Here is a 14,823-nt window from a genome sequence, read left to right as displayed (position 1 = left end):
CTTGTTTATTTATTTATTACTTGGTACCTGTGGATATTTTTAGTTATCCTATGAAATTGATATCCTTTGGTCATGTTCTAACTTTTGTTATAAAAAAAATACCAGAGGGACATTCAAACTCATCGTTCAAAATAAACTGACAACACCATTGCTCAAAAAGAAAAAGACCTGTAGACAAACAATAGTATTGGTACATACAACACAACATAGAAAACTGAAGACTGAGCAACACCAACCCTACCAAAAGCTGCAACAGTTTTCAGAAATCAAATCTAAACCCACTGTTCCAGTTATAATTCAGTCTTTATTACTTAATACATGTAGTTTTAGTTCAATTCATATCCAATAAAACCATCAACCAACTTAAATGGCAACCAGAACTTTAAATAGAATATTAAAGAAAATACTCATTTTGATCTTTTGTTGCAATTGATAAACGATTTTTAATTGACTTTCAATAACCAAATCTGAAATGCAATATGTCTGATACCATGGTTACAACCAAACATAGGTTTAAAAAGATAGTACATTAAAAAAAAACCATGAAACTTTTTAAAAATAAATGAAAATAGACATGTGGTATGAGCGTTTGTTCATTAGTCAATACTTTATAATAACATCTACATTTCTTCTTGCATGCTATGCAAAGCATTTATAAAATTGTTAAGTCTAGTACAAAATTTGGTAGATTTGTAACATATGGTTTATACCTTTTGTGCGACATCAACATGTGGTCAAGCATCAATCAATAATGACCTGTAGTTTTCTTAATAACTTACTATGTTGGGTTGGTGCTTTATTGACAATTATCTCCTATTTTGTTTATTTGTAAAGACTATCGAGTTTACTACATTTTATGGGCTCACTGGCCAAAAATGTTCACATTGTGGCTTGAGGCTGATATTTACGATTTCTATTAAAAAAAACACCTGATTATTAGTTGATTGTTCTATTACTGTTTTTTTCCCCCTCCCTTATAAAAAAGGAAAATGTGGTATGATTGCCAATTAGACAACTCTCCACAAGAGACCAAAATGACACAGAAATTAACAACTATGGGCCACCGTACAGCCTTCGACAATGAGCATAGCACATACCGCATAGTCCGCAATAAAAGGCCCTGAAATGACAATATAAAACAATTTAAATGAGAAAACTAATGGCCTTATTTATGTACAAAAAATGAATGAAAAACAATTATGTAACACATAAACAAACGACAACCACTGAATTACAGACTCCTGAGGGACAGGCACAAACATACAGAATGTGGCATGGTTAAACATGTTAGTGGGATCCCAACCCTCCCGCTGTGTAACAGTACAACATAAAAACAAACTACAAAAATCAGCTAAAAAAGGCTTAACGCATCAGATGGATAAAAATACTAGTGGACAGGTAGTTGTTCATCCCTAAAACAAAAAGACACTAGGTACAGATCTGAGAGTACTTGCAGTTAACTGACAGCTAGATCAAAGCCACTTACAACTAATAAAACAAGTGAATCGGCGACTACTGCTCACTGATGATACCCCCCCTGCAAGGGGATAATTTTAATAGTGTAAAAATATGTAAGTGTTCGTTAAACAGGAATGGAAAATTAATTTACTGTTAACCTTAATTTTTACGTCAGCTAAAATTGCCAAGAGGAACAGAGAATAACTATACAATAACACACATTTCAAAATTGATTGCATTCCATAGTATAACTCCAAAGGCAAAATAATAAAACAATTCAATATTAATGGAAAAATGAGATGTTTATTTTTTAAATAATATATTAAAGGCACATGCATTTATTTGTGAAAACTCTGGTTAGTATTTGATACATTACATTAGTTTTTCCTAATTGCCAACACATAAAACATAATTAATAAACTGTTAATACAGAGATGTCTCGCCTGTGTAACCGTATCACATTTAAACCCTGGGTAATGCCGCAAAACAAAGCAGTACACCTAAATTTCTATTCAGCAACTATCATGGTAGACGAGACAAAATACATATTGTAAATTCAGAAATGATTGCAAGGTTTTTACTATTACTTAAAATACGGCTGGCATTCTGATAACCTATGCATATCTGTAGACAAGTTCTCTTAAAATTGCAATAATAAATCTTGCATTTTTCCTCATAAAAATCACAATAAAAAGTCCCCACAATAATTTCTGAGTTTACAATATATAAAGCATTATTCAACTAATTGTATTAATCTTAAATTAACATCTAAATGGTTGGAATTATAGTTTTTTTTAGACTTGAAAAACTGTACAACACTTTGCTACCAAATCATATAATTATGTTACTATGTGTTTTGAACAAGATTTTAAATACAAATGACTAATGATTTAAAAACAAACAAAACAATAAAATATGTATAAAGTATTGCAAACCACAACCTTTATAGCAAAAAAAAATAATTATCTCCTTCACTTTGAATGGTAAATACTGTATACAATTCATATTGCTTCTGTCCTGCAATGAAGAACAATTTTAATTACTTCATCAAGGTTATATTTTATTTTTTAATGTGTTGTTTAAATTAAAATTGAGAATGGAGAACATCCTGATCAAAAAGCAGAAAATCGCTCAAGGACACCAATGGGTCTTCAATACAGCGAAAAAATCCTGCACCTGGAGGCGTAGAAGTATGTTGGAAATAAATAACCTTTAATTACCTCTAGGTCTTTAAGTTATTCATGTCTCTGAGTTACTGTCTCATTGACATGTACCTGACTTCTTCTTTTATCCTAATAAGATTGTGTATGACAAGATTTCATTTGACTATGGCATCATTCTTTTATGGACATATTGTGAAATCTAACAATTTTGTGAAACAAAATAAAACATTTGTCATGAAGATTTGAAATTTACAAATGCTGATACAACTGCAATTACCAAATTTTCCTTTACCATAATAGGTTTCCTGGAAACAAATCTAATCAAAACTTCATGCGTTTACTTTTCTACATTGGCTAGAGGTATAGGGGGAGGGTTGAGATCTCACAAACATGTTTAACCCTGTCGCATTTTTGCGCCTGTCCCAAGTCAGGAGCCTCTGGCCTTTGTTAGTCTTGTATTATTTTAATTTTAGTTTCTTGTGTACAATTTGGAAATTAGTATGGCGTTCATAATCACTGAACAGTATATATTTGTTTAGGGGCCAGCTGAAGGACTCCTCCGGGTGCGGGAATTTCTCGCTACATTGAAGACCTGTTGGTGACCTTCTGCTGTTGTTTTTTTCTACGGTCGGGTTTTTTTCTCTTTGGCACATTCCCCATTTCCATTCTCAATTTTATTCAACAGTTAACTACAAAACATACCAAACTGACTACTTTCCATTACAGCAATACATAAATTACAAAAAACTTAATATCTGCTCAAATTATTCTTCATTGCAGTAATCCAGTTTTACTTCTAATGAAACTCAATAACTGTCTAAATGGTCATTTTAGAATCAAATCCATGCTTTCACAATATTGAAAGAACTTCCAACAAATCACCAAAGTCATATTCAATCATATCTGAAACATTCTTAAACATAAAAAAAATATCCATATGATTCATTGAACGAGACACCTAAAATGATTGTCTAAACCCTTAAACTGTGTTAATGGGTACTACTTTGACATAAATTGATTTGACTTGTTTAATTTTCATAAAATTTTGACACAGCACAATTTACAGGAACAATTTCATTGGATATATAGCAGTTTGACAAAAAATTAATTTCTATCATTGAGGAGCTTGGTTTTTCTTTACTAATAGTATGGAATTACAACATAAAGCTTATTTTTAAAGAGTTATCTCCCTTAAGTGTTCTGTATCCCCCATCCTTTTTAAGGATGGTGTAGTGTTTTTCAACCTGATTTAGATAAAATTGAAATAACAAGTATAAATAATGACAAAGATGACCAAGTTAATGATTATAACAGGTTAACAATACATACAAACAATGCCTTTGACTAACTATAGCAGGTTAACAATACATACATACAATGCCTTTCAGACAAAATTTAACAACAAATGAAAAAAAAAAAACAACAGATAATAGTGTATTACAAAATTATTTGTTAACAACAATTAGGTTAAAAATATCACAGATCAATTATTGGTAACAGTAAATAACAAACTAGAATAAACAAATGTCATGATTTTTAAAGAGAGTCTAGTTTTAAACTTGAATAACCATATCATATTTGAATGCCTGCTGAATATTGGTAACATGCACCTTTTTTTAGCCCCATAAACCAAATTAAATATAAAATAAATAAAAAAATAACAGAAAGTTTATGCTGCATTACATGTCTATTTTAATATATTTCATTATCTTTTTGTCCAACATCCCAGTAAACATAAGTTTTTGCTACCTTCATAGACATAAAAAAAAAACCAAAAAAAACCCAGTTCATAATTGCATATTTGCCAAAAATTAGACATAAAAAAAACCCAACAGTTCATGATTGTATATTTGCCAAAAAAATCTATCTATTAGTACAGAAAAAATATTAAAGTAATCTATAATGATATATAACAGATTCAAAAGTTATAACATATTTACAAACATCAATATTTGTTTATTGTAGCCTAGTCTCTCAAGTCCTCTTTGGTTACACCTTTGACTGCTAACTCATCTAGTACTCGGTCTAGATACTCTGGATCTGGATATCCAAACCTGAAAAAAAACCCAAATCTTTTGAATAAATAATATCCTATGAATTTTTCCTTCACTAGCAATCTTTATGCATATTTTCTCAAATCTTGCAGCATATTTCAGCATTCCATAACAGCATTATATTTCTTAAAAAACTTATTGGATATTTGGAATGAATGATCAAGATACTAAATATTTGCAGATAAGAATTACTACATCGTAACCAATATAACAGGCTTAATTCCTTGCATCATTAATTGTTTCATTGTAGTGGATGATTAATATATAACAAAAGCTGATGCTCTACAAAAATTTTCCTTCTGCAAAATTGGACTTACAACAAACTAGAGGTTCTAAAGAGCCATTTTGGTCATGTGGACTTATTTGTAGATCTTACTTTGCTGAACATTATTGCTGTTTACAGTTTATCTCTATCTATAATAATATTCAAGATAATAACCAACGGCAAAATTTCCTTAAAATTACCAATTCAGGGGCAGCAACCCAACAAATACTCAGGGCAGATAGATCTTAACCTGATAAACAATTCTATCTTATGCCAGATTTGCTCCAAATGCTTTGGTTTCAGAGATATTAGCCAAAATCTATATTTTACCCCTATGTTCTATTTTTAGCCATGGCAACCATCTTGGTTGGTTAACCGGGTCACCAGACACATTTTTTTTTAAACTAGATACCCAAATGATTGTGGCAAAGTTTGGTTAAATTTGGCCCTATAGTTTCAGAGGAGAAGATTTTTGTAAAAGTTAATGACGAAGGATGCGGGCGACGACGCTGGTCGTTGGACGCCAAGTGAAGAGAAAAGCTCACTTGACCTTTCAGGTCAGGTGAGCTAAAAAGCAACAAACTCTCATTGAAATGAATATGTTACTAATTCACAAACAGAATATTTTCAACCTAACAAGCAACAAAAGCAACAAACTCTCATTGAAAAGCAACAAACTCTCATTGAAATGAATATGTTACTAATTCACAAACAGAATATTTTCAACCTAACATAACATGCATCATTTCTAAGCTGCATACTTAGTCCAAAAACTTAAATGAACCAAGGAAATGAAGACAATGCCATATATCACATGGATATAAACTCTTTCAAATTAATCAACATACAAAATACTGTAGATCGATCATGAAAAATCACTGAAGTAAAGTCCACATTCTGACCAAAAAAAACCCAGACCAATGAAGTGTGAAATTGAAGTTCAGTTCAAATGACATATGTTAGACCAGCAGATACTTCTCACTTCAAATTACATGCAAAATAATATGGAGTTTTATAAGTCACAAAGGAACAAATTTTTAACCTCATCCTGAAAACTATAAAACTAAATATTTTAGATGTATTTCTGCTATGATGAGTTAGGTCTTTTTAAACTGATTTTTATAGTATGTTATTATGTTGTACTGTTACACCACTGTCCAAGATAAGGAGAAGGTTTGAACCTACAAACTAGTTTAACCCTGCAATATTCTGTATGTGCCTGTGCCAAGTCAGGAGCCTGTTTTTCAGTGGTTGTAGTTTGTTGCTGTATATCATGTTTGTTTTACTTATTTAGTGCACAAAACACTAATTAATCTACAGGTCATTTAAATCAAATGTTAACTTACGCTTGAGGCCCTCCGCCCATACTTGTTTTGTGATGTATATCATTCCAGGTAACAACATTCTCTTCTCCTGTTGTCCTTGAATGACCTATAGTGAACACCAACTTCCTGTCAAATGCTATCTTTAGTAACTTCATCACCATGGTACCCTTCTCATTGCCAGGTAGATATGCTATACGACTTGTCCCTCTGTAGGGCTTTCCTGGGTTTTGATGTTCGGCCTAAAGATACAAAAGTTTTAGAAATATTTGGACATTTGAATCATATACATCATGTGTACCACACCTTTTATTCAGAAGATTAGAAAATGATACCAAATAGCCATAGAAAACATATACTTCTTTTAATGTTTGTTTTAGTTTTTAAGTCCCTTTTGTTGAATGTCTGTGTTTAAAAACTAGAGGCTCTAAAGAGCCTGTGTCGCTCACCTTGGTTTTTGTGAATATTAAACAAAGGACGTAGATGGATTCATGACAAAATTGTGTTTTGGTGATGGTGATGTGTTTGTTCATCTTACTTTACTGAACATTCTAACTGCTTACAATTATCTCTATCTTTAATTAACTTGGCTTAGTAGTTTCAGAGAAGATTTTTGTAAAACCCAACAACAGGTTGTCCGATTCACCTGAAAAATTCAGGGCAGATAGATCTGGACCTGATGAACATTTACCCCATGTCAGATTTGCTCTAAATGCTTTGGTTTTTGAGTTATAAGCCAAAAACTGAATTTTACCCCTATGTTCTACTTTTAGCCATGGCGGCCATCATGGTAAGTTGACCGGGTCACGCCACACATTTTTAAAACTTAATACCCAAATGATGATTGTGGCCAAGTTTGGTTTAATTTGGCCACGTATTATCAGAAGAGAAGATTTTTGTAAAAGATAACTAAGATTTACAAAAAATTGTTAAAAATTGACTATAAAGGGAAATAACTCCTAAAGGGGTCAACTGACCATTTCGGTCATGTTAACTTATTTGTAAATCTTACTTTGCTGAACATTATTGCTGTTTACAGTTTATCTCTATCTATAATAATATTCAAGATAATAACCAAAAACGGGAAAATTTCCTTAAAATTACCAATTTAGGGGCAGCAACCCAACAACAGGTTGTCCGATTCACCTGAAAAATTCAGGGCAGATAGATCTTGACCTGATGAACATTTTTACCCCTGTCAGATTTGCTCTAAATGCTTTGGTTTTTGAGTTATAAGCCAAAAACTGCATTTTACCCCTATGTTCTATTTTTAGCCGTGGCGGCCATCTTGGTTGGTTGGCGGGGTCACGCCACACAATTTCTAAACTAGATACCCCAATGATGATTATGGCCAAGTTTGGATTAATTTGGCCCAGCAGTTTCAGAGGAGAAGATTTTTGTAAAAGATTACTAAGATCTACAAAAAATGGTTAAAAATTGACTATAAAGGGCAATAACTCTTAAAGGGGTCATTTGACCATTTCCGTCATGTTAACTTATTTGTAAATCTTACTTTGCTAAACATTATTGCTGTTTACAGTTTATCTCTATCTATAATAATATTCAAGATAATAACCAAAAACAGCAAAATTTCCTTAAAATTACCAATTTAGGGGCAGCAACCCAACAACTGGTTGTCTGATTCATCTGAAAATTTCATGGCAGATAGATCTTGACTTGATGAACATTTTTACCCATGTCAGATTTGCTCTAAATGCTTTGGTTTTTGAGTTATAAGCCAAAAACTGCATTTTACCCCTATGTTCTATTTTTAGCCGTGGCGGCCATCTTGGTTGGTTGGCGGGGTCACGCCACACAATTTCTAAACTAGATACCCCAATGATGATTATGGCCAAGTTTGGATTAATTTTGCCCAACAGTTTCAGAGGAGAAGATTTTTGTAAAAGTTAACGACGACGGACGCAGGACGCCGGACGACGCCGGACGCCGGACGACGCCGGACGACGCCGGACGCCGGACGCCGGACGCCAAGTGATGAGAAAAGCTCACTTGGCCCTTTGGGCCAGGTGAGCTAAAAAGAAGAAGATTTGATATTACACAGTTTTGGCTGCTGGATCCCAATTTTGTCAATATAACTGAATATAACTTCCAAGGAAAATACCAGTTCAAGGAATAATATATATAAAAGAGGGACGAAAGATACCAAAGGGACAGTCAAACTCATAAATCTAAAACAAACTGACAACGCCATGGCTAAAAATGAAAAAGACAAACAGACAAACATTTATAGTACACATGACACAACATAGAAAACTAAAGATTAAACAACACGAACCCAACCAAAAACTAGGGTAGATCTCAGGTGCTCCAGAAGGGTCAGCAGATCCTGCTCCACATGTGACACTTGTCGTGTTGCTTATGTAATAACAAATCCAGTAAATAGTCTAATTCGGTAGGTCACATTCATGAAAGGGAAGGGGATTGAAATTACGACGTAAGGAACATATCCGATATCATTTGTGAAACAGTTATTCTATAATGGTCAACCAACTCATGATGGCGTCCGTAAAATTTTTGAAGGGATGATTTCAACTTCACCATTTGTTGTTTTCCATTCCATTGTTTGATATAATCTAAAGTTTAACTTCGTCGGTTTTATAGACTTCAATTTTTTAGAAAACAACATCTGTAACAAACATAAACTTTTAGCTACCTCTTTACGAGCAAAACCAAAAACAATGAAAGTTCCAACTATGTACTGGCTTCTGAAGCTACACAAAACACCTTACAAATATCGATTTATTTCCTCTTCAAGCCATTGTTCCACTACATTGTACTAAATTGTTTATTCTACTTACTAGTACACTTGGTAAAATTAAAAACCTAATAATAAATTGTTGAAATAAGGCCTTTGAAAATAATGGAATAAATTACTTTTGGAGTGTCAAAAATTCGTTGAAAGTACTTGATCAATTGCATGCTTATATTGATGATTATGAATCGGTTCAAAGTTTAGATTTTTCTACCCTATGTACCACTTTGCCTCATATTCTTATTAAGAAAAAAATCACACACCTAATTAAATGGGCATTTAAAAAGTCAGAATGCAAATACACATGTTTGACCTCTTTTAGGTCATTTTTTGGTAGCAACAAAAAAATGAACTATGTCAATTGGACATGCTTTGATTCTATATCTACCCTTGATTTTTTATTAGATAACATTTTTGTTTGATTTGGAGATTCTTTATATCGTTAAGTTATCAGAATTCCAATGGGGACTAACTGTGTACCACTTATTGCAGACCTGTTTCTGTACTGTTAAGAGTTACAATTTATGACTAAAATACAATATTTTTAGATATTTGGATGATATATATTGGCTCTCAATAATGACAACTTCAATATGTATACTAAAGAAATTTATCCTGTTGAACTTACTTTAAATGAAGCTAATACTAATAATGACCACTGCCCTTTCCTCGATCTTGATATCTATATCATTAATGGGCAACTTAATACCAAAATTTATGATAAAAGAGATGATTTTTCATTTCCTATCGTTAATTATTCATTTTTAGATGGTAACATTCCCTTGTCACCATCTTATAGTGTTTATATATCTCAACTTGTAAGATTCGCTCGTGTATGTAACAAAGTATAGAATTTTAGTAGGAGAAAATTGTGTATTGCTGAAAAATTATTACACCAGGGTTTTCAATATTACAAACTAGTCTAAACATTTACTTAATTTTATCATTGGTACAAGGATATCATTCGTAAATATAATTCAACATGCAGATACGTTCAGGTATTACATATCAAATTTTTTATAGTAATATTCTTTACAAAGTCAAAAATGACAGCATTCACTTCAAAAGCTTTTAACAGACTTGTTAAAAAGGGATATACATGTACTTACAATACTGTTGTCAGGTCATTAAAGATTGCATATTTTGGCTTTAATATTGATTCACTTATAAGGTCTTTGCATCGGAACTAAAGACATTTATTTAAAAAAAACAGTTGATTGCACTGCTGAAAATTCTCATTTTTTGTTTTCTATGGAATCATTTTAATTGACAAACTCTTACTAGTTCTTACGCCTTTCAAATTTATGTTACTAAATATATGATGGTTCATTCACTTACAGTTTGTTTACCACTATAAAATGTGTAAGTTATCACCCAACAGCCTGGTTTTTTATGTCCTTGTAAATGTAACTGTGGTCTATGTTCAACTTTCATCGTTCCAGTTGGCTGGGTTCCTATGACAATACCATACACCATCCCACATGTTGGACAAACTGGTCTATGTCTGAAACACTCATCTATACACGCTTTACAAAACACATGTTTACATTTGTGTAATGTTTTCTTGGTATCATCTTGAAGTTCTTCCAGGCAGATTGCACAATCATCAGGTTGTGGTTTCTCCTCTGGTTTATCTCCCTTGTTTTCAGATTCTTTCACCATGTTCTTATCATCTGAAGGCATCTCCTCTTTCAATGGTGTATCACTTATTTTTTTACATCCAATCCTTGTCAACTTACTTTTATCAGCTTTTTCATCAATGTGTATTAAATGACCTCTGTCTTTAAACTTGTGTTCTAAAACTTTTTTGATACTCATAAGTGCATTTGTTGGTCTATTTACAATAAGATGGATTTGTTTTAGCCTACATTCTGGGTTTTTACTGGTAGTAAATGTATTGACTGCATGAAGGAACACTTTAACACCTTCTTCAAATGATGTCCCTCTATTACCTAAAATGAAACATATATTTATAAAGATACATTTGCTAACAAGAGTGTACAAGTTAAAATGTCTCAGCTGCTTGCTTTATTATAACAAAATACTATGGTGAAAGCCTTTGACATAAATAATATTATGTTTTCAAATTACTTTTTTTAATGAAGAACCACTAAAAATTAGGTCAAGGTCCATGTCTGATGGTCACATACACTTTTCACTTATTTGACAAACAAAAAGTAACTAAAGATCCCTTACCTAAACTTTTAAACTTACAGCTGATCACTGAACCATGAAAAAGGTCAAGGTCTAGTGACCTTAAGTTTTGTTTGAGAGACATGCACACCTTAATGTTATATCACACAGATGACCAAGTACATTTGTACTGAGAACTTTCAAAAGGGTTACCATGGTTAGCCAATTCACCTAATTTTTTTATCACCAACCTTGATAATTTTCAAAAACTTTTGCAAAATGAACAATTGCATTAATTTTCTTTGAACAAAATACCAATATATGTGTAAACAATCTCTTAACAGTATTCATAATTCATAATGAAAAGACAAATAACATCAGACTTTAATTAAATTGTAAGGAGTTTCTTAACAAATACAGGTCAAGGTCAAATGACGCTTGTCAGACAGCATGTTTACCTTGCAATAATTCAATCAACCAATTATAGTCACAACAGTAATTGGGAAAACTAACTTCAAACTTAATCATGAAAAGAGGTCAAGTGATTCTAGAATTCTAGACAGACACCAACAATTCAATAAACACTATATTACTTCTTAACATCTTTATGCAATAAATTTACACCATTGCCAACATTCTACTGTCACCAACTAGCTTCAAAATTCTCTACTTTGCATTAAAATTCAACCTTCCGTCTTGGAACATAGAAACAACAGATTTTTGTTTTGTCCATTTTTCTTTATTCTATCCTGAAACAATTATACCTGTTTTTAGAAATGAGACTGCAAGAAACTCTGTGTCTTTTGTGTTGGCAACCTCCTGAAAAATCTTTAAATAACAGCCATACAAGTTATCATTGAACCTCTTATCTTCATCTGGTGTTCCCTGCCTTTGATATTGTGGTGTAAAGACTACACAATATTTTTGTAGGTAAATATCTGTATCTGCCTCAAACATTGCAACAGTTCCAACTGTTGGCTTTGGTAATTGCAATTTCAGCTGGTCCAAATTTGCTTTAACATTTGCCCTATCTCTTAAGGACTGTACAACATGACTCCTGTTACAATAATCTATATCCTGACCGACTGCTATTGATTCCATAATCTGTTTTCCAAAGTCACCTTCATATACATATACTTTCATGCTTGGACCTGTTTCAATTTCTATTAAATTTGTCTTGATAGTAATTTTCCATGATGCAGATAGGTCAGAACTTTTTGGAAGGGTGTAACTGTCAACTGGACTTTTGTTAATGGTCAAATTGATACTTTCAGTTTTCGAATTTAACTTTTCAGTGGGTTTGCTCTGAATGATTTCTTCAGCATTTGTCAAAGATTTATTTTTGTTCAGTTTTTCAATAATAGTTGTATCTCCTTTAAACTGTTCAACAGAAGTTTGCAGACGTTCTTCAACACTTCTTTGTCGTCTTATTTCAGAACTTTCAAAGAAATCAGAAAAAGCTTTCTGAACCATGAATACCATTTCTGGTTTGTTGTCAACAAAATGGACCTCTCTCAGGGACCAGCGACCAGTTCGGTTAGCACTGACTGTTATCACACCTACAGCATAAGACTCAGTACATAGTTCTACAGGCATTCCATATAGACCTACAAATATAACAGTATAATATGGACTTAAAGATAAAAGGATGAGCAATGGAAAGTGACTAACAAAGCATTTAGAATCATGTTTAAAAGTAATGCAGAAAGCATCAGTTTTGACATTTTTTCTTCTTTTTCTTGACCTGGAAGACTGAGAGATGCTAAAAAATATATACAACTGTAGTCTGCATGTAGAGTGGACCCCAGTGAACCCATTAATCACAACACTTCTTAGGCCTGAGTGAAACTGATCTGGGTACACCAAAATAAAGAAGGTCATTTGCACCAAAAAACTCAATTTTGATGTCAACTGGATCTGCAACCGTAAATAGTTGGTGCCAATGCGTATTTCAATAATAAACATGATCAGTAGTTATATGTCCTCAGGATTACACCATTTATAAAATTTTAAGCTTCAGAACTTCTTGTGTCAGACCTCAAAGATCTAGACAAGCCCACCCCTCCATTAAACACAGTTTTTTCCGATTTTAATTTTTCGAAGTTCGTATTTGAGCTCAAAATGAACATCAAAAATGTTAAACATAAGGATTGAGGAAAGATGCATACACTTCAAAATCATTTCAATAACGTAATACAATCAACAAGCATGCATGTACTACTTATTTGTATTACCAGTAACAATATATATCATATATCACCTATTAGTGTTTACTTTAGATACATTGTGACTTGGATGGAGAGTTGTCTCATTGGCACTCATACCACATCTTCTTATCTATATTTATCTTTAGTTTCATAATCACCAGCACTGATAGACGGTATGGCTACAGATGTCATGTGATGAGCATTAGCTGTTTGTATACACTGCTCAATGGTTTTCTGCAACAAGTCAGAGCATTCAGCAGCTTTTTTTTTAGACCAATGTGGACCAACTCCATGGATGACATGTTTGTAAGGGAGGTTTCCAGCTTTGGTTACACAACAAGTTCCTGTTTTTACTTCTCCATTACTTTTAACATAATCGTAACTTTCTTTATTAAAGGCTTTTCCTGCAGCATCTGCTATAACAGCTGCAATTCCTCCTCCATGCATTAAATGGCTGTTGGCTGCATTTACAATACAGTCAACATCAAGTTTAAGAATGCTGCCCATATAGACATGAATTATAAGTCCTTCTGCTGTCTTATATGTTTTCCGTGTTGGAATTCTATTCTGAACAGAAATACTACGACCAAACCTTTGTGAATTGTCATATTTTGAATTGCTAGTACTCTGAGACTGTGAAAATCTTCCTGTTCTTTTAGATGATCTTAAAAATTCTGTCTGAATTCCTGTCTTAGCACTGGCTAAATCATCCCGATTCATACTAATAAGGTAAACAGAAAATGAAGATTCAGCCCCTTTCCCTTCGTCACTGTAAACATAGACATCAGGATGCTCTGTCTGTAGTTTCATAAGAAAATTTCTTGGAGAAGATTCTTGTACTTGTCTATATTGTATAACAACAGCATCCATGACCATACTGGACTGGAAATTGCTTATCAATTTTTGAATCTGAGCCTCAGTATTAACAGGCAAAGCATCTCCAATAATTTCTATGCATTTGGAATCTTGTTGAAAATTTATTGCTGCAATTCCTATTATTTGTGATAACTTTCTTTTTTCAAGAAATAGTAAAGCGTCAAACAAGTCTCTTGTTAAGTCAACCTTTACATATATTGGTCCTGTTATGGATTCTGATGGTTCTGTAGCCATATCTTTCTCAAAGAAGTCTTGAAGACACTTCTGGCATATTTGTATATGAGAAAATGATGATCCATAAATGATCCATTTCCCTTCTCTTTCAATGACCTTGACCTGTCCTGATATCCCTTCTAGTTCCTTTTTCATTGACTCTAACTGGCCTTTGTTACGTAATGTCTGAATCACATCTGGACTTATTTCTGCAGTCACGTTTAACAGATACTGTTTAATGAAAATATAAACAGAAAAATAATAATAACATAATTGGAAACGAAGTTTTGACATAAAACTTGTATTTAAAAAATGTTAATTCCAATTGGGTTAATTATTTTATTGAAAAATGACATCTA

At 32.7% G+C, this 14,823-nt stretch overlaps 1 protein-coding gene across 4 annotated transcripts in view; it reads right to left on the bottom strand.

Moving 5' to 3' along the window:
- Positions 1-4,042: 4,042 nt before the first annotated feature.
- The window catches only part of LOC139521670 (uncharacterized), a 41,214-nt gene continuing 30,433 nt past the window's right edge, over positions 4,043-14,823 (bottom strand). For all 4 annotated transcript variants that reach the window (XM_071315173.1, XM_071315174.1, XM_071315175.1 and 1 more), the window contains exons 14-18: positions 13,534-14,695; positions 11,933-12,775; positions 10,374-10,987; positions 6,287-6,504; positions 4,043-4,675 (exon numbers count right to left, since the gene is read on the bottom strand). In XM_071315173.1, the coding sequence (XP_071171274.1) occupies positions 4,588-4,675; positions 6,287-6,504; positions 10,374-10,987; positions 11,933-12,775; positions 13,534-14,695 (2,925 nt within the window). In that variant the 3' untranslated portion in view covers positions 4,043-4,587. The remainder of the gene's footprint in view (positions 4,676-6,286; positions 6,505-10,373; positions 10,988-11,932; positions 12,776-13,533; positions 14,696-14,823) is intronic.

This window comes from Mytilus edulis, chromosome 4 (genome assembly GCF_963676685.1).
Source record: "Mytilus edulis chromosome 4, xbMytEdul2.2, whole genome shotgun sequence".
Lineage (NCBI taxonomy): Eukaryota > Metazoa > Mollusca > Bivalvia > Mytilida > Mytilidae > Mytilus > Mytilus edulis.
This window is presented reverse-complemented; position numbering and strand designations above follow the sequence as displayed.